Here is an 18,279-nt window from a genome sequence, read left to right as displayed (position 1 = left end):
ATAGGGTTTTCAGCTGACCATGAAAGTGCCCTTTCTGTCTTCCTGCTATCTAGTAAGCGGACCTCAATTTTGCTAAACCTATTTTCATACTACGTTTGTCATTTCATCTAAAATCACCGCCAATATATGTGGGGGCCTCTGTCTGCCTATCGGGGAAATTTCTCTAGAGGTGAGCCAGGACTATATTTTCCTCTGCCAGGATTAGTTAGTCCTCCGGCCGGCGCTGGGCGTCTAGGGATAAAAACGTAGGCAACGCTACCCGGCTACTGTTAGTTGTGCGGCAGGTTTAGTTCATGGTCAGTTTAGTTTCCATCCTTCCAAGAGCTAGTACTTATGTTTGCTGGGCTATGTTCTCTTGCCATTGAGAACCATAACAGTTTGACCGGCCAAAAAGGGTTAAATTAATTGACAGAGAAAGGAGAGAAAAGAGAAGTCTGCTGAAGATTTATTTTTTTTTTCCCCTTCCCTTCAGTTCTGAGTGTGCTTGTAATTGAATCTCTTGCAAGTCTGCCTATATTGCAGCCTTTCTCTCTCTCTCTCTCCTTCTAATCCTGGAATGGCTCTGTGTTCACCTGTTTAAAATGGATATTCAGAGTTTAGCTGCAGGTTTGAATAATCTCACCACGAAAGTTCAAAATTTACAAGATTTTGTTGTTCATGTTCCTATATCTGAACCTAGAATTCCTTTGCCTGAATTTTTCTCGGGGAATAGATCTTGCTTTCAAAATTTCAAAAATAATTGCAAGTTGTTTTTGTCCCTGAAATCTCGCTCTGCTGGAGATCCTGCTCAGCAGGTCAGGATTGTGATTTCCTTGCTCCGGGGCGACCCTCAGGATTGGGCTTTTGCATTGGCTCCAGGGGATCCTGCGTTGCTCAATGTGGATGCGTTTTTTCTGGCCTTGGGGTTGCTTTATGAGGAACCTCAGTTAGAGCTTCAGGCGGAAAAGGCCTTGATGTCCCTATCTCAGGGGCAAGACGAAGCTGAAATATACTGCCAGAAATTCCGTAAATGGGCTGTGCTTACTCAGTGGAATGAGTGCTCCCTGGCGGCGAATTTCAGAGAGGGTCTCTCTGATGCCATTAAGGATGTTATGGTGGGGTTCCCTGTGCCTGCGGGTCTGAATGAGTCCATGACAATGGCTATCCAGATCGATAGGCGTCTGCGGGAGCGCAAACCTGTGCACCATTTGGCGGTGTCTACTGAGAAGACGCCAGAGAATACGCAATGTGATAGAATTCTGTCCAGAAGTGAACGGCAGAATTTAAGACGAAAAAATGGGTTGTGCTTCTATTGCGGTGATTCAACTCATGTTATATCAGCATGCTCTAAGCGTACTAAGAAGCTTGATAAGTCTGTTTCAATTGGCACTTTGCAGTCTAAGTTTATTCTATCTGTGACCCTGATTTGTTCTTTATCATCTATTACCGCGGATGCCTATGTCGACTCTGGCGCCGCTTTGAGTCTTATGGATTGGTCCTTTGCCAAACGCTGTGGGTATGATTTGGAGCCTCTTGAAACTCCTATACCCCTGAAGGGGATTGACTCCACCCCATTGGCTAGTAATAAACCACAATACTGGACACAAGTAACTATGCGGATTAATCCGGATCATCAGGAGATTATTCGCTTTCTTGTGTTGTATAACCTACATGATGTGTTGGTGCTTGGATTGCCATGGCTGCAATCTCATAACCCAGTCTTTGACTGGAAAGCTATGTCTGTGTTAAGCTGGGGATGTAAGGGGACGCATGGGGACGTACCTGTGGTTTCCATTTCATCATCTATTCCCTCTGAGATTCCTGAATTCTTGACTGAATATCGTGACGTTTTTGAAGAACCTAAGCTTGGTTCATTACCTCCGCACCGGGAGTGCGATTGTGCCATAGATTTGATTCCGGGTAGTAAATACCCTAAGGGTCGTTTATTTAATCTGTCTGTGCCTGAACATGCTGCTATGCGAGAATATATAAAGGAGTCCTTGGAAAAGGGACATATTCGTCCTTCGTCATCTCCCTTAGGAGCCGGTTTTTTCTTTGTGGCTAAGAAAGATGGCTCTTTGAGACCGTGTATTTATTATCGGCTTTTGAATAAAATCACGGTTAAATATCAATATCCGTTGCCACTGCTGACTGATTTGTTTGCTCGCATAAAGGGGGCCAAGTGGTTCTCTAAGATAGATCTCCGTGGGGCGTATAATTTAGTGCGAATTAAGCAGGGGGATGAGTGGAAGACCGCATTTAATACGCCCGAGGGCCACTTTGAGTATTTGGTGATGCCTTTTGGTCTTTCAAATGCCCCTTCAGTCTTTCAGTCCTTTATGCATGACATTTTCCGTGATTATTTGGATAAATTTATGATTGTGTATCTGGATGATATTTTGATTTTTTCGGATGACTGGGACTCTCATGTCCAGCAGGTCAGGAGGGTTTTTCAGGTTTTGCGGTCTAATTCCTTGTGTGTGAAGGGTTCTAAGTGCGTTTTTGGGGTTCAAAAGATTTCCTTTTTGGGATATATTTTTTCCCCCTCTTCCATCGAGATGGATCCTGTCAAGGTTCAGGCTATTTGTGATTGGACGCAACCCTCTTCTCTTAAGAGTCTTCAGAAATTTTTGGGCTTTGCTAACTTTTATCGTCGATTTATTGCTGGTTTTTCTGATGTTGTTAAACCATTGACTGATTTGACTAAGAAGGGTGCTGATGTTGCTGATTGGTCCCCTGCTGCTGTGGAGGCCTTTCGGGAGCTTAAGCGCCGCTTTTCTTCCGCCCCTGTGTTGCGTCAGCCTGATGTTGCTCTTCCTTTTCAGGTTGAGGTCGACGCTTCTGAAATCGGAGCTGGGGCAGTTTTGTCGCAGAGAAGTTCCGATTGTTCCGTGATGAGACCTTGTGCCTTTTTCTCGCGTAAATTTTCGCCCGCCGAGCGGAATTATGATGTTGGGAATCGGGAGCTTTTGGCCATGAAGTGGGCTTTTGAGGAGTGGCGTCATTGGCTTGAGGGGGCTAGACATCAGGTGGTGGTATTGACTGACCACAAAAATCTAATTTATCTTGAGTCCGCCAGACGCCTGAATCCTAGACAGGCGCGCTGGTCGTTGTTTTTCTCTCGGTTTAATTTTGTGGTGTCCTACCTGCCGGGTTCTAAGAATGTTAAGGCGGATGCCCTTTCTAGGAGTTTTGAGCCTGACTCCCCTGGTAACTCTGAACCTACAGGTATCCTTAAGGATGGAGTGATATTGTCTGCCGTTTCTCCAGACCTGCGGCGGGCCTTGCAGGAGTTTCAGGCGGATAGACCTGATCGTTGCCCACCTGGTAGACTGTTTGTTCCTGATGATTGGACCAGTAAAGTCATTTCTGAGGTTCATTCTTCTGCGTTGACAGGTCATCCTGGAATCTTTGGTACCAGGGATTTGGTGGCAAGGTCCTTCTGGTGGCCTTCCCTGTCTCGAGATGTGCGAGGCTTTGTGCAGTCTTGTGACGTTTGTGCTCGGGCCAAGCCTTGTTGTTCTCGGGCTAGTGGATTGTTGTTGCCCTTGCCTATCCCGAAGAGGCCCTGGACGCACATCTCGATGGATTTTATTTCGGATCTTCCTGTTTCTCAGAAGATGTCTGTCATCTGGGTGGTGTGTGACCGTTTCTCTAAGATGGTCCATTTGGTTCCCCTGCCTAAGTTGCCTTCTTCTTCCGAGTTGGTTCCTCTGTTTTTTCAAAATGTGGTCCGTTTGCATGGTATTCCGGAGAATATCGTTTCTGACAGAGGAACCCAATTCGTGTCTAGATTTTGGCGAGCATTCTGTGCTAGGATGGGCATAGATTTGTCTTTCTCGTCTGCTTTCCATCCTCAGACAAATGGCCAGACCGAGCGGACGAATCAGACCTTGGAGACATATTTGAGGTGTTTTGTGTCTGCAGATCAGGATGATTGGGTTGCTTTTTTGCCTTTAGCGGAGTTTGCCCTCAATAATCGGGCCAGCTCTGCCACCTTGGTGTCTCCTTTTTTCTGTAATTCGGGGTTTCATCCTCGATTTTCTTCTGGTCAGGTGGAATCTTCGGATTGTCCTGGAGTGGATGCTGTGGTGGAGAGGTTGCATCAGATTTGGGGGCAGGTAGTGGACAATTTGAAGTTGTCCCAGGAGAAGACTCAGCTTTTTGCCAACCGCCGGCGTCGGGTTGGTCCTCGGCTTTGTGTTGGGGACTTGGTGTGGTTGTCTTCTCGTTTTGTCCCTATGAGGGTTTCTTCTCCTAAGTTTAAGCCTCGGTTCATCGGCCCGTACAAGATATTGGAGATTCTTAACCCTGTGTCCTTCCGTTTGGACCTCCCTGCATCTTTTTCTATTCATAATGTTTTTCATCGGTCATTGTTGCGCAGGTATGAGGTACCGGTTGTGCCTTCCGTTGAGCCTCCTGCTCCGGTGTTGGTTGAGGGCGAGTTGGAGTACGTTGTGGAAAAAATCTTGGACTCCCGTGTTTCCAGACGGAAACTCCAGTATCTGGTCAAATGGAAGGGATACGGTCAGGAGGATAATTCTTGGGTGACTGCCTCTGATGTTCATGCCTCCGATCTGGTCCGTGCCTTTCATAGGGCTCATCCTGATCGCCCTGGTGGTTCTGGTGAGGGTTCGGTGCCCCCTCCTTGAGGGGGGGGGTACTGTTGTGAAATTGGATTTTGGGCTCCCCCGGTGGCCACTGGTGGAATTGAACTGGTGTGCATCATCCCCTCTGTTCACCTGTTTCCATCAGGATGTGGGAGTCGCTATTTAACCTTGCTCCTCTGTCACTTCCATGCCGGTCAACATTGTAATCAGAAGCCTTTCTGTGCATGTTCCTGCTGCTAGACAACTCCCAGCTAAGTTGGACTTTAGTCCTCGTTTGTTTTTGCATTTTGTTCCAGTTCACAGCTGTAGTTTCGTTTCTGTGTCTGGAAAGCTCTTGTGATCTGAAATTGCCACTCTGATGTTATGAGTTAATACTAGAGTCTTAAAGTAATTTCAGGATGGTATTTTGATAGGGTTTTCAGCTGACCATGAAAGTGCCCTTTCTGTCTTCCTGCTATCTAGTAAGCGGACCTCAATTTTGCTAAACCTATTTTCATACTACGTTTGTCATTTCATCTAAAATCACCGCCAATATATGTGGGGGCCTCTGTCTGCCTATCGGGGAAATTTCTCTAGAGGTGAGCCAGGACTATATTTTCCTCTGCCAGGATTAGTTAGTCCTCCGGCCGGCGCTGGGCGTCTAGGGATAAAAACGTAGGCAACGCTACCCGGCTACTGTTAGTTGTGCGGCAGGTTTAGTTCATGGTCAGTTTAGTTTCCATCCTTCCAAGAGCTAGTACTTATGTTTGCTGGGCTATGTTCTCTTGCCATTGAGAACCATAACATTCCTCCTTCATCCTACCCAAAACATGCTGAATGATGTTTATGTCTGGTGACTGGGCTGGCCAGTCCTTGAGCACCTTGATCATTTTTGCCTGGAGGAACTTTGTTGTAGAGATGGATGTATGAGATGGAGCACCATCCTGCTGCAGAATTTGACCCCTTTTATGATTTGGAATATAAGAGCTAGCTAATACTTCTTGATATTTTAGAATATTGATATTGCCTTCCACCTTGCAAATGTTTTGCACACCCCCATACTGAATGTAACCCCAGACCATGATCTTTCCACCACCAAATGTAACTGTTTTCTGGGTGTATTTTGGATCCATACTGGCCCCAGTAGGTCTCCTGCAGTATTTACGGTGGTTGTGGTGTAATTCTACTGACGATTCATCAGAGAAATCCACCTTCTGACACTTTTCCAGCATCTCTCCGTTTAACAGGCTGTGGGACTTTGCAAATGCCACACGGTTTTTTATTTGCCTTTTGTTTAGTGCTGGCTTCTGGGCACTGATTCGACCATGGAGGCCATTTTGAGACAGAATCCTACAAACTGTTCTAGTTGACACAGGGACTTGAGGTGACCAGGCCTGTTGGAGCTCTGCTGCAGTGGAAGAGGTGTTTGCATTGGATTTTCGAATCAACAAACATTCCTCCTGAGCAGCTGTCTTGTGGGGTCTGCCAGACCTGGGCTTGTCAAACATATCTCCAGTCTCTTCAAATCTTTTTTTAATTTTTTGTACTTGATGCTGAAACACATTAAAGGTGCCAGCCACCTCTGCAGTGGATCTGGTCTTCAGCCTCTTGATAATCCAGGCTTTGGTCACAGGGTGGATTTTTGGCATGTTGTCAGAGCTCAAGTTGCAGTTCATGTGAAGGTCTGGGGTGCTGGGTTTCTTTTTATACACACACACTAATTAACCGATCATTTACTGAGCACAGGTGAGGCTATAAACTAGGATTGGGTGCATTATATGACCAGGCGACAAAACTTTTGTCTTGCCAAAATCTGACCATTCTGTGTTCATTAACTGATCAATATTTCTGGATTGATGCCAATTTATTTGCTTAACCTAAATCACATTTCGGAGGGTTTCAGCTTTCAAAAGAATAATTTATACAACCAATGGATGAATTTAACGTCAGGTTATAAGCTTTTATTTACATGACATGGATTAGCAACATAACTTCTGTCAGGGAGTGTACATCGAATTCTATTGAAGAAACCTCCCAAAGATAACAGTATAATCTCCAAAATGAAAAAAAAACCTCAAAATGCACAGTTCCAAATTATTAAGCACAGTGGAATTTCTAAACATTTGATATTTTTTTTGCATTAATCAAGTTTATTGAAACAAATCACACATAAGTACAATTAAGTAAGTCGGCAAATATCAAATGATAATTACAAACTAGTCGGGTGTTACATTATGACAGCTCCGTAAATCTCACAGGTTTATATTTTCAAATGATATTATTGATTATGTTAATACTTAATAATAAAAGATTAAGATATTTACTAACACCTTTTTACGATCCATTGTGGTTAATCAAGAATCATAACACAAGTTCAATCTGGATAAGAAAAGGACACACAAAGAAAGTAAAGAGAAGGAAAAGAGAGGAAATAGGAAAAGGGAGAGAGTGTGGAAAGAGTATGTGGTATACTTAGTAGGAAACACGACTGTCATATCGCTCCAACATCCGGATCACGGATTAACTTAGAAGTCCAAAAACAGGCAAACGTGTAGTTCTTCAGGTACCAGAAAGCCAACAATCTAAATCGGGTGTCTCCATTAAAGTAATCCAGGGAGCCCATGTATTGTATGTTTTATCAATGTTTCCTGAGGTCTGGCTTATCAATTGCTCCATTCTGTAAATATTGTTGAATTCCGCCACAAACTCTGCACATGAGGGATACTTTTCTTGTTTCCAAAATCTTGGGATTAAATTCCTAACAGCAGTAAGGAAGTGTCTAAGAATACCCCTCTTATACCTGGAAACAACAGTGACTAAACTCGCTGAGGGTTGAATTTGTGTAATTGACAACTTATTGTGGAGTTCAAAGACAGCTAGCCACAAGTCATTAACTGGGGGGCATTCCCACCATACGTGCACATAAGAGCCTCTCTCAAGCATCTCCAACACGTATCAGGGGTCGTAGGAAACACCTCATGAACCGTGGAGGGACATCTATACCACCTCATCAGGACCTTGTAGCTCCTCTCCTGTGAAACCGCACGGAGACGACCTGAACGTGAAGAAAATAATTTTTGCTCTGTCCTCAGGTGATAGGGACTTTCACAAATCGATTTCCCATTTAGAAAAAAAATGTTAGAGAACCCTGCAGTGGAGTCCTCCCTTCCTGAAAGATTTTATACAGCAGTGAGACAGTGTGATTCGGGGGGTTTGTTGATATGCAAAGCGTTTCAAAGGGAGTTAACGGTCTACCAACATTGGTCTGTTTGAATATTGTCTGGATAAAGCTCTTTATTTGTTCATAAAAGAACCATGCGCCTAGAGGTGTCTCTTCCTCTGAGAAAATTTCTTGGAGAGACTTAAACCCCGGTTCTTTTAGGTAATCATGAATAATGGGTCTAGAATCCCTCCTCCTATTTAGATTCATCTCTCTGCCCAATCCCACGGGAAAGGTAGGTTTGTCATAAATTGGAATCAATAGGCTTGGGAATGTTGTGATCTGAAGGTCCTTGCTTCTGCTTTTAATAAGAGATATCATATTTCTTGTGAGAAAAGGGTAAGAAAGTACCTATCTCTACCCCCTACCAAGCGACCAAAGAACTACCTGGCCGTTAAGATCATTTTTCAGGTCAACCCATTTCTTGTTGTTTCTGCTATGGTAGAGGTCCAAGATACATGTTCCTATTGACGCATAACTATAGATCGCAAAGTAAGGGACCACCTGTCAACTTAGATCTGCTCAGTAGCATGTACGAGGTACGTGCCCGGCTATGAGACCAAATAAATCGAGTGATCATTTGTTTCAGGCGGGAGAAGAAGTTAGCTGGCAGGTGTAAGGGTATTGTTTGGAAGTATAAGAGGCGTGGCAAAAGTTCCATTTTAACCGCATTGATCCTGCCTAGCCAAGATAACTGGCGCCTATGCCACTTCTCCAGATCTGATTCGGCTTTCTGCAGAGGTGTTTTAAAATTTGCTTCAAACAATTGAGTTGTTTTACTTGCAATTTTGACACCTAAGTGAGGGAATCGAAACGCCATTTGAATGGGAAGGCCGTCTTCAATTGGTCGACTAAGGGAAGTTGTATTGATATGTTTAGGATTTCTGATTTATGGGAATTCATATTAAAATTACTTGAGACCCCAAATTGATGTAGTTCCAAAATACTGTTTGGCAGGCTCGTAGATGGGGATGTGATATATAGAAGAATGTCGTCTGCAAAGAGTGCTAACTTATGTTCTTCAGACAGTAATTGTATTCCTTTGATTGAGGGATTATTCCGTAGTGCTATAGCCAGATGCTCCATTGTTAGTATGTACAGTAGAGGAGCGAGTGGACACCCCTGTCTTGTACCGTTTCTGACAGGGAACATATTTGAGAGTGCACCATTAACCTTGACTTGGGCACTAGGAGAGGTATATAAGGCAGTGATCCTACACAACATATTTTCCTTAAGGCCAATTCCTTCTAGGGTCTGAAAAATGAATTCCCAGTGAACCCGGTCAAACGCTTTTTCAGCATCGATCGACAGGATACATAAGGGATCCCCTTCCCTGCCCGCTCTGGCAATTAAGGAGATAGTTCTGATTGTGTTGTCTCTCGCCTCCCGCCCTGGAACAAAGCCTACCTGGTCTTGATTTATCAATTTTGGCAAGAGGGGACACAACCTATTTGCTAACATTTTTGCACAAATTTTAATATCTATGTTTATTACAGATATCGGACGGTAATTGTTACATGTGGAGGGGTCTTTACCGGGTTTAGGGAGTACCGTGATGTGAGCAGTAAGCGCCTGTGGAGGAAAGGAGCCTCCCAGGGAAACAAAGTTACATGCTTTCAGGAATATTGGACTTAATAGCATATTAAATTTCTTGTAGAAGCCTGCCGAGAACCCATCAGGGCCTGGGCTCCTCCCCTGTTTTAAGGCATTGATAGTCTCAGAGACTTCTTCCACTGAAAATTCCAAGATCGGTTAATTTATCTTCAGATAATAAAGGGTAGTTTGTTTTGTTGTAGGTAAAATTTAATTTTGTTACGGAATGATTGTAGTTGCGCATCTTTATAGTGCCCTGCTATATTGTATAGGGATTTATAATCGCTAAAACTAGAAAGGATGTCTCGTATTGAACACTTTTTTCCCTTCTTTGTGTTTGACAAAAGGAATGTAGGTATTAGGGTTCCGTTTATTGAGAGCTCTGGCCAAGAGTTTACCGCTTTTATTGCCAAGTTGGTAGAAGCGACTCCTAAAGGTACCTTCACACGAAGCGACGCTGCAGCGATAGCGACAACGATGCCGATCGCTGCAGCGTCGCTGTTTGATCGCTGGGGAGCTGTCACACAGACCGCTCTCCAGCGACCAACGATGCCGAGGTCCCCGGGTAACCAGGGTAAACATTGGGTTGCTAAGCGCAGGGCCGCGCTTAGTAACCAGATGTTTACCCTGGTTACCAGCGTAAAAGTAAAAAAAACAAACAGTACATACTCACCTGCGCGTCCCCCAGCGTCTGCTTCCTGACACTGACTGAGCTCCGGCCCTAACAGCACAGCGGTGACGTCACCGCTATGCTTTCACTTTCACTTTAGGGCCGGCGCTCAGTAAGTGTCAGGAAGCAGACGCTGGGGGACGCGCAGGTGAGCATGTACTGTTTGTTTTTTTTACTTTTACGCTGGTAACCAGGGTAAACATCGGGTTACTAAGCGCGGCCCTGCGCTTGGTAACCCGATGTTTACCCTGGTTACCAGTGTAAAACATCGCTGGTATCGTTGTTTTTGCTTTGAAACACAACGATACACGGCGATCGGACGACCAAATAAAGTTCTGGACTTTATTCAGCGACCAGCGACATCACAGCAGGATCCTGATCGCTGCTGCGTGTCAAACTAAACGATATCACTAGCGAGGACGCTGCAACGTCACGGATCGCTAGCGATATCGTTACAAAGTCGTTTCGTGTGAAGGTACCTTAAGTCTCTCCCTAAGACATCTAGATTTTTGGTCTAGTATGACTAGCAGTCTCTGTCTAACTGTTGAAAGCTGTGCCAGTGTACTGGCCTCAAGATCTCGTTTTTGTTGATTTTCTAGCTTATAAATTTGCTCTGTGAGATTAGTTATTTCCGCTATTCTATCTTTTTTCAGCCGAGCACCATGTGACATAAGTACACCTCTCACAATGCATTTCAAAGCTTCCCATTTCAGAGTGGGAGACGTGGTGTCCTCCTCATGGTCCACCATGAAGTTCGATATTGTCTGATCAATCTCAGACTTGCATATGGGATCTTGTAGTAAATTTTCATTCAGGCGCCAAGAGAAACCCAGTCTCAGGGCATTATGTAGTGAAATTGAAAAGTAAATAGGTGCATGGTCTGACCAAAGTATCGACCCCAAGTCTGCTTCCACTGGCAAGTCAAGTAACTTATGTGAGATGAAGAAGTAGTCTATTCTGCTATAAATATTATGAGTTTTGGAGAAGAAGCTAAAGTCCTTAGTTACAGGATTGAGGACCCTCCAGACGTCTACCAATCTCAAACTACGCAATTGGGATCTTATTTTGTTAATAGAAGATGGAGAGCATGAAGACTTACCAGAAGAGACGTCCACTACAGGGTTCATTGGGAAATTGAAGTCGCCTCCAAGTATCACAGGAGAGGAACCAGCAAACTCCTCGAGACGCCTCTTACATTCAGCTCCAAATTTCTGTTGTCCTTCATTTGGAAAATACACATTAGCTATCACGAGTTTATGCGCTGCCCAAGTGACGAGCAGAAAAATATATCTACCATCTTTGTCTATTAGAGAACCCAGGATCTCAGGTAGAAAAGATTTGTGAAAGGCCATTGAAACACCTTTGGATTTGGAATATGGATTTGGGCTAGGTTACCATTTAGGATAATGTTCCGTGATGCAATGTGGCACTACTCCGGTTTTGAAATGTGTCTCTTGGAGCGCAACAGAGACCCGTTGTTTGTGGCTATCGGATAGGACCTGTCTTCGTTTTTCAGGGATATTTAGCCCTTTTACATTAAAGGAGCAGAATTTAATTTTATCCATTATCTAGAATTTTGATAGTAACTCTTAACGTCATGTAACCGATCCATGCAACCACAAGACAGCCATGTGCGGTAAGGGGATGATGAGGGGAGATAGGAAAGAAGAGCAGAGCAAAGAGGGAGAAATAGAACACAAAGAACATAAAAAATAGTACATTGGAGCAAATGCGCCAAATCTGTTGTTGCATCAGTATAACTGAGGCAACTATTTGCCTAAACACCTTGTGATGAGGTAGGAAGCCGAGGAGAAGCAGCAGCCCCCCCCACGTCCCCTAATATTTTGAGAGGTCCCAATGACAAAGATTTATGGTCATATATTATCACAACAGAATAGAATAGTAACCCTCATAACGGCGAGATGACCCACATGTATGTTAACAAAGAACAATAACCCGCCCAGGAGGTCCAACCGATTAGCAAAAGGCAAACATGGGACCTTCACAAATACAGCAGAACATCCAAGTGAATTGCAGTAGTAAAGCGTAGCTTCGCCCCTTTTTCAGGAAAGATGAAGAAGTCAGTAAGAGGGTTTTCTAAAAGCCCCAGATAAGTTCATGCCACGAGAGTGCATCTTCTCAGAAGATTATATTTCCAAGATGGCGCCCTCCTCTCCAGGGCGGGAAAACGGCTGGGGCAGGGGACACAACGTCAAGCGCTCCAGGAGCCTCCTCACCCACTCTCACCAATCTCTCCCCGGTCACCTTCCACCTCACCGAAGCACAGGCCAGGCACCACCGACGTCCTCCGGCTGAGCGAGTCCGTAGTACGCACCGCGCGGTAAGTATACAGGGTCCAAAGGCGGGAGGGCCCCTCTCACCGCTCCCCCACCAACCTCTCGGCTCAGTGAAGAGCCTGCAGTCGTTTGTGTTGCCGTGCTACCTTCCACACTCTGTTAGCCATTTATCGGCCTGCTCTGTGCCTTCTGCGAGGTCCGTGGTATCCTCGCTATGTCAGCTTGCAACTGGCGCGGCAGAATTGTAAGGCCGCCTCATGTCCGTGGATCCGGGGCGCCGACTCCACGTCTCAGGGAGTCCCTGGCCAAGGGTCCCCTTCACCTCAGGTGTATTGCTGAGGAGTATCGGGCTCTTTATAAGCCGAATAAGGCCAGGGAAATGCCTAATTCTCCTCTTTTCTGGAGGAGCTCTCCACCATGCGTCCTTCTCCGGATGCTGGGCACGCCCCCCAACATTTGATGTGTTTTAAAGAACTGAAAATGCTCATTTGTTGAATTTGCAGCATTAGGAGGCCACATTCACTGAACAAAAAAGCTATTTAACTCCAAAACATCCTAACAGGCCAAGTTACATGTTAATATAGAAACCTTCTTTGATATCACCTTCACAATTCTTGCGTCCATTGAACTTGTGAATTTTTGGAGAGTTTCTGCTTGTATTTCTTTGCATGAAGTCAGAATAGCCTCCCAGAGCTGCTGTTTTTATGTGAACTGCCTCCCACCCTCATAGATCTTTTGCTTGATGATACTCCAAAGATTCTCTATAGGGTTGAGGTCAGGGAAAGATGTCAGGGGAAGATGGTGGCCACACCATGAGTTTATTTCCTTTTATGCCCTTAGTAGCCAATGACTCAGAGGTATTCTTTGCAGCATGAGATGGTGCATTGTGCAAGATTATTTTGCTCCTGAAGGCACGTTTCTGCTTTTTATACCACGGAAGAAAGTTGTCAGTCAGAAACTCTATACTTTGCAGAGGTCATTTTCACACCCTCAGGAACCTTAAAGGGCCCTACCAGCTGTTTCCCCATGATTCTGGCCCAAAACATGACCCCTCTACCTCCTTGCTGACATCGCAGCCTTGTTGGGACATGGTGGCCATCCACCAACCATCTACTACTCCATCCATCTGGACAATCCAGGGTTGCTCGACACTCATCAGTAAACAAGACTGTTTGAAAATTAGTCTTTATGTATGTCTGGGCCCACTGCAACCGTTTCTGCTGTGAACACTGTTTAGGGGTGGCCGAATAGTAAGTTTATGCACCACAGCAAGCCTATGAAGGATCCCATACCTTGAGATTCGATGGGATGCCAGAGGAACCAGCAGCTTCAAATATCTGTTTGCTGCTTTGTAATGGTATTTTGGCAGCTGCTCTCTTAATCCAATGAATTTGTCTGGCAGAAACCTTCCTCATTATGCCTTTATCTGCATGAACTCTGTCTGTGCTCTGTTTCAAGTCACAAATCTCTTCACAGTATGATGATCACTCTTAAGGTTTCGTGAAATATCTAATGTTTTCATACCTTGTCCAAGGCATTGCACTATTTGATGCTTTTCGGCAGCAGAGAGATCCTTTTTCTTTCCCATGTTATTTGAAACCTGTGGCCCGCCTAATAATGTGGAACATCATTTTTCAGTAGTTTTCCTTTAATTAAAATCACCTGGAAAACTAATTATCACATGTGTTTAAGATTGATTTCAGTGATCCATTGAGCCTTGAGACACAATACCATCCATGAGTTTATTTGAAAAAGAAAACAATTAAATCTCTATGACACTTAAATCCAATTTGCATAATAATTTGGAACACAGTATAACTATTTACACCACTACTTATGAAACGGTGTCATGGGCTCCATCTAGTGCACGGAAAAGAGTACTATGCTTTCCCTATTTAACATGAAAGTACGCACCTTAACAGCAGTGGATAATTAGTACTCTCCTTTAAAGGGGAAGGGATAGAGTGTGGAACCATTTCGGTACCCTCTTACAGATACAAAGAGGCAAAAAAAGTAGGTACTTTTGCATATTAAATCTAAAATGTAATAAGTTTGTTCGTTGCTGCTCTAAACGTACCCACAGATTCTGAAGATGGTGAGCATAGCTTGGTTGGGCTACCCTGTGTATGCAAGAAGAGGAGTAATTGGATGATCAGGAAAGTTGGATGGCATGTGTCCTAGTGTGTGACGAAGTGCAAGCTTCTCACTGGCCTATCAAAATGGTGAGTGGTAGCAGTGAAAAGTGTGATGTGGTTGTGAGAATTGTTTGTGGGGTAAGGTTAGCTCACTGTCAGTCTATTGCGATAGGTGAGTGGACAAACAAGTGTAGAAAGTGCAGTTCACCTGTACGTAAGCATCTGAGGCACGTGTGTCTCAAGCGGTGTAGGTGGGAGTGTTAGTGCATGATACATCGTCCAAATAATTAGAGAGACAAAACAGGTGTATTGTACCATTTTGAATGTAAAGTAAAGGCTTTTTAACTTGAAGTGGAAAAAAAAAAAAAAAAAAATCATCCTTTTTGGGATTCCGCAACTGGTTTGTGAATCCCAAAATGATTAGGCAGTAAAGTCTTTAGATGTCCAGAAATTATCCCCTTTTTTCTGTAGAGAAAACAATTATTCTGTTTTAAACATGAATCAGTAATGGCTTGTGGTCATCAAGCCTTTAAAATAAAAAATAGCCCTATTTTCATATTCTCAGTAGTTTCTTGAGGATATGAAAACAGGAGTATATTTTCCAGTATCAGTAGTACTGTCTAGCACTAGAAAACACAGTGGGCAGCAAGGAGGCATGTGGCTGGCATGGCTGTGGTTCCAGTAGGAGCAGCGAATTAGAGAGTCAAGGCAAAACAGACAAGATGATGCTTGGCAGTTTAGGGCTAGCGATGGCAGCCAAAGTAGCAACAGTATTGTGTCTAGCATTGTGAAACACAGTGAGATAATTAAAAACTTTGGGGGCAAAGTTATTACCATTGTAATTAAATCATAATCAGCAGGTTTGGTTGGAGACACCAGTTTTCTAGTAGGACATGAAGAAGAACTGACACTGGACACACATGGTAAAACTGCAGTAGGACATTTATTGTTTCTTGCACATAAATTGAGAACATTTTGATGGATTCAGATGAACCCTTCTATAAAACATGATTAAGTAATTGCTACCGGACAGTATGAGTAAGGGGTTTATTCTAAAAAAAAACACTGGAGCCAAAAATGAGAGAATCTGGGCTCCATGGCTGGATACGTTGGGCCTGGCCTCCAGCGTGTTGGTACGAGACAGGGTTTTGTCCCTGAAACTTCTCCACTCAGTATAATGAGACTCCCTGATCTTATGAATATAAAGAGCATTTGAGTAAAATAGAAACTGCCTAAATATGAGGACCTTGTCTGATCTATGTCATTGTATAAAGAACTATGGAGATTGCGCTATTCTTCTGTATAAAATATGATGTTGCTGTTGCTCTAAAAGAGCTGTAAAGGGCATCTCTTTATTGATAGTCTTACCCAAGCATTCTGGAGGGGAGATAAAAATGTCCGACAAAAAAAACAAATGATTCTTCTTCCCATCATTTTATATGTGCTCAATTTTTCAACGGCAGAATTTGGATAAAAGAAAAAACAAACTAACAAAAAAAAAATCACGGAAAATGAGTTCAATAACTTTGTCTGAACAGGTAAAAAGCAGATACTGAAAATGCTTAATCTCCCAAAGGCTACAAAAGAAGGATGATTAGGAAATCTGAATTTCCATGTCCGTTTCAGGGTTTCACAAGTTCCATGCATTGCCATTTAGATTTATACCGCCATGTGAGATTTTAGAGGTTTAAGAAGGTACGTTTTATGGGTTAAACCTCTCTCACATTCTTAACATGAATATGGCTTCTCCCCTGTGTGGCTCCTCTGATGTCTTACCAGATTAGATTTCTGATTAAAACATTTCCCACATTGTGAACATGAAAAAGGTTTCTCCACCGTGTGAGTTCTTTGATGTGTAACTAAAAAGGATTTCTGAATAAAACATTTCCCACATTCTGAACAGGAATATGGCTTCTCCCCTGCGTGGCTCCTCCGATGCCTTACCAGATTTGATTTCTGAGTAAAACATTTTTCACATTTCGAACATGAAAATGGTTTCTCCCCTGTGTGAGTTCTCCGATGTGCAAAAAGATTTGATTTCTCTGCAAAACATTTTCCACATTCTGAACAGGAATATGGCTTCTCCCCCGTGTGAGTTCTCTGATGTGCAAAAAGATTTGATTTCTCTGCAAAACATTTTCCACATTCTGAACATGAAAATGGTTTTTCGCCTGTGTGAGTTCTCTGATGTCTAATAAGCTTTGATTTATTTACACTATATTTCCCACATTCTGAACATAAATACGTCTTTTCGCCTGGGTGATTTCTATCAGGTTTCAGAACATCGGAGTCATAGTCAAAATATTTACCAGACTCTGTACAAGAAAAGCTTTGCTCTTTTGTGTGATTTTTTAGATATACAACAATAGGTGTTTTAGATGAAAAGCTTTTTGAATGTAAAAATTGCTTCTTTGTTTTAAGATCACTTAGATTTTTAACGCCCCTTTTGTGACATTTATTTTTCTTAATAGTCTGTGATGAATCAGAAGATCGGACCCGTTTACCAGAATCAGATGGAAGATCTTTACTTTGAAGGGATGATGGTGTACAGTGGGGCAAAAAAATATTTAGTCAGTCAGCAATAGTGCAAGTTCCACCACTTAAAAAGATGAGAGGCGTCTGTAATTTACATCATAGGTAGACCTCAACTATGGGAGACAAACTGAGAAAAAAAAATCCAGAAAATCACATTGTCTGTTTTTTTTATCATTTTATTTGCATATTATGGTGGAAAATAAGTATTTGGTCAGAAACAAAATTTCAAGATTTCTGGCTCTCACAGACCTGTAACTTCTTCTTTAAGAGTCTCCTCTTTCCTCCACTCAGTAATGGCACCTGTTTAAACTTGTTATCTTATCAGTATAAAAAGACACCTGTGCACACCCTCAAACAGTCTGACTCCAAACTCCACTATGGTGAAGACCAAAGAGCTGTCAAAGGACACCAGAAACAAAATTGTAGCCCTGCACCAGGCTGGGAAGACTGAATCTGCAATAGCCAACCAGCTTGGAGTGAAGAAATCAACAGTGGGAGCAATAATTAGAAAATGGAAGACATACAAGACCACTGATAATCTCCCTCGATCTGGGGCTCCACGCAAAATCCCACCCCGTGGGGTCAGAATGATCACAAGAACGGTGAGCAAAAATCCCAGAACCACGCGGGGGGACCTAGTGAATGAACTGCAGAGAGCTGGGACCAATGTAACAAGGCCTACCATAAGTAACACACTACGCCACCATGGACTCAGATCCTGCAGTGCCAGACGTGTCCCACTGCTTAAGCCAGTACATGTCCGGGCCCGTCTGAAGTTTGCTAGAGAGCATTTGGATGATCCAGAGGAGTTTTGGGAGAATGTCCTATGGTCTGATGAAACCAAACTGGAACTGTTTGGTAGAAACACAACTTGTCGTGTTTGGAGGAAAAAGAATACTGAGTTGCATCCATCAAACACCATACCTACTATAAAGCATGGTGGTGGAAACATCATGCTTTGGGGCTGTTTCTCTGCAAAGGGGCCAGGATGACTGATCCGGGTACATGAAAGAATGAATGGGGCCATGTATCGTGAGATTTTGAGTGCAAACCTCCTTCCATCAGCAAGGGCATTGAAGATGAAACGTGGCTGGGTCTTTCAACATGACAATGATCCCAAGCACACCGCCAGGGCAACGAAGGAGTGGCTTCGTAAGAAGCATTTCAAGGTCCTGGAGTGGCCTAGCCAGTCTCCAGATCTCAACCCTATAGAAAACCTTTGGAGGGAGTTGAAAGTCCGTGTTGCCAAGCGAAAAGCCAA

At 43.5% G+C, this 18,279-nt stretch overlaps 2 protein-coding genes across 2 annotated transcripts in view; both read right to left on the bottom strand.

Annotated features, from left to right (window-relative positions):
- LOC143767494 (gastrula zinc finger protein XlCGF66.1-like) overlaps positions 1–18,279 on the bottom strand; it is an 87,960-nt gene that overhangs the window by 8,822 nt on the left and 60,859 nt on the right. The gene's annotated exons all lie outside the window — the stretch shown is intronic.
- Positions 15,431–17,030, bottom strand: LOC143767050 (uncharacterized; the record flags this gene model as incomplete). Its single annotated transcript, XM_077255072.1, has 1 exon — positions 15,431–17,030. A coding segment is annotated over one exon (819 nt), but the record flags the coding sequence as incomplete, so codon positions are not given.

This window comes from Ranitomeya variabilis, chromosome 4 (assembly GCF_051348905.1).
Source record: "Ranitomeya variabilis isolate aRanVar5 chromosome 4, aRanVar5.hap1, whole genome shotgun sequence".
In the NCBI taxonomy this organism is placed as follows: domain Eukaryota; kingdom Metazoa; phylum Chordata; class Amphibia; order Anura; family Dendrobatidae; genus Ranitomeya; species Ranitomeya variabilis.
Note: the sequence above shows the minus strand (reverse complement) of the source record. Positions and strands in the feature narration are given on the sequence as shown.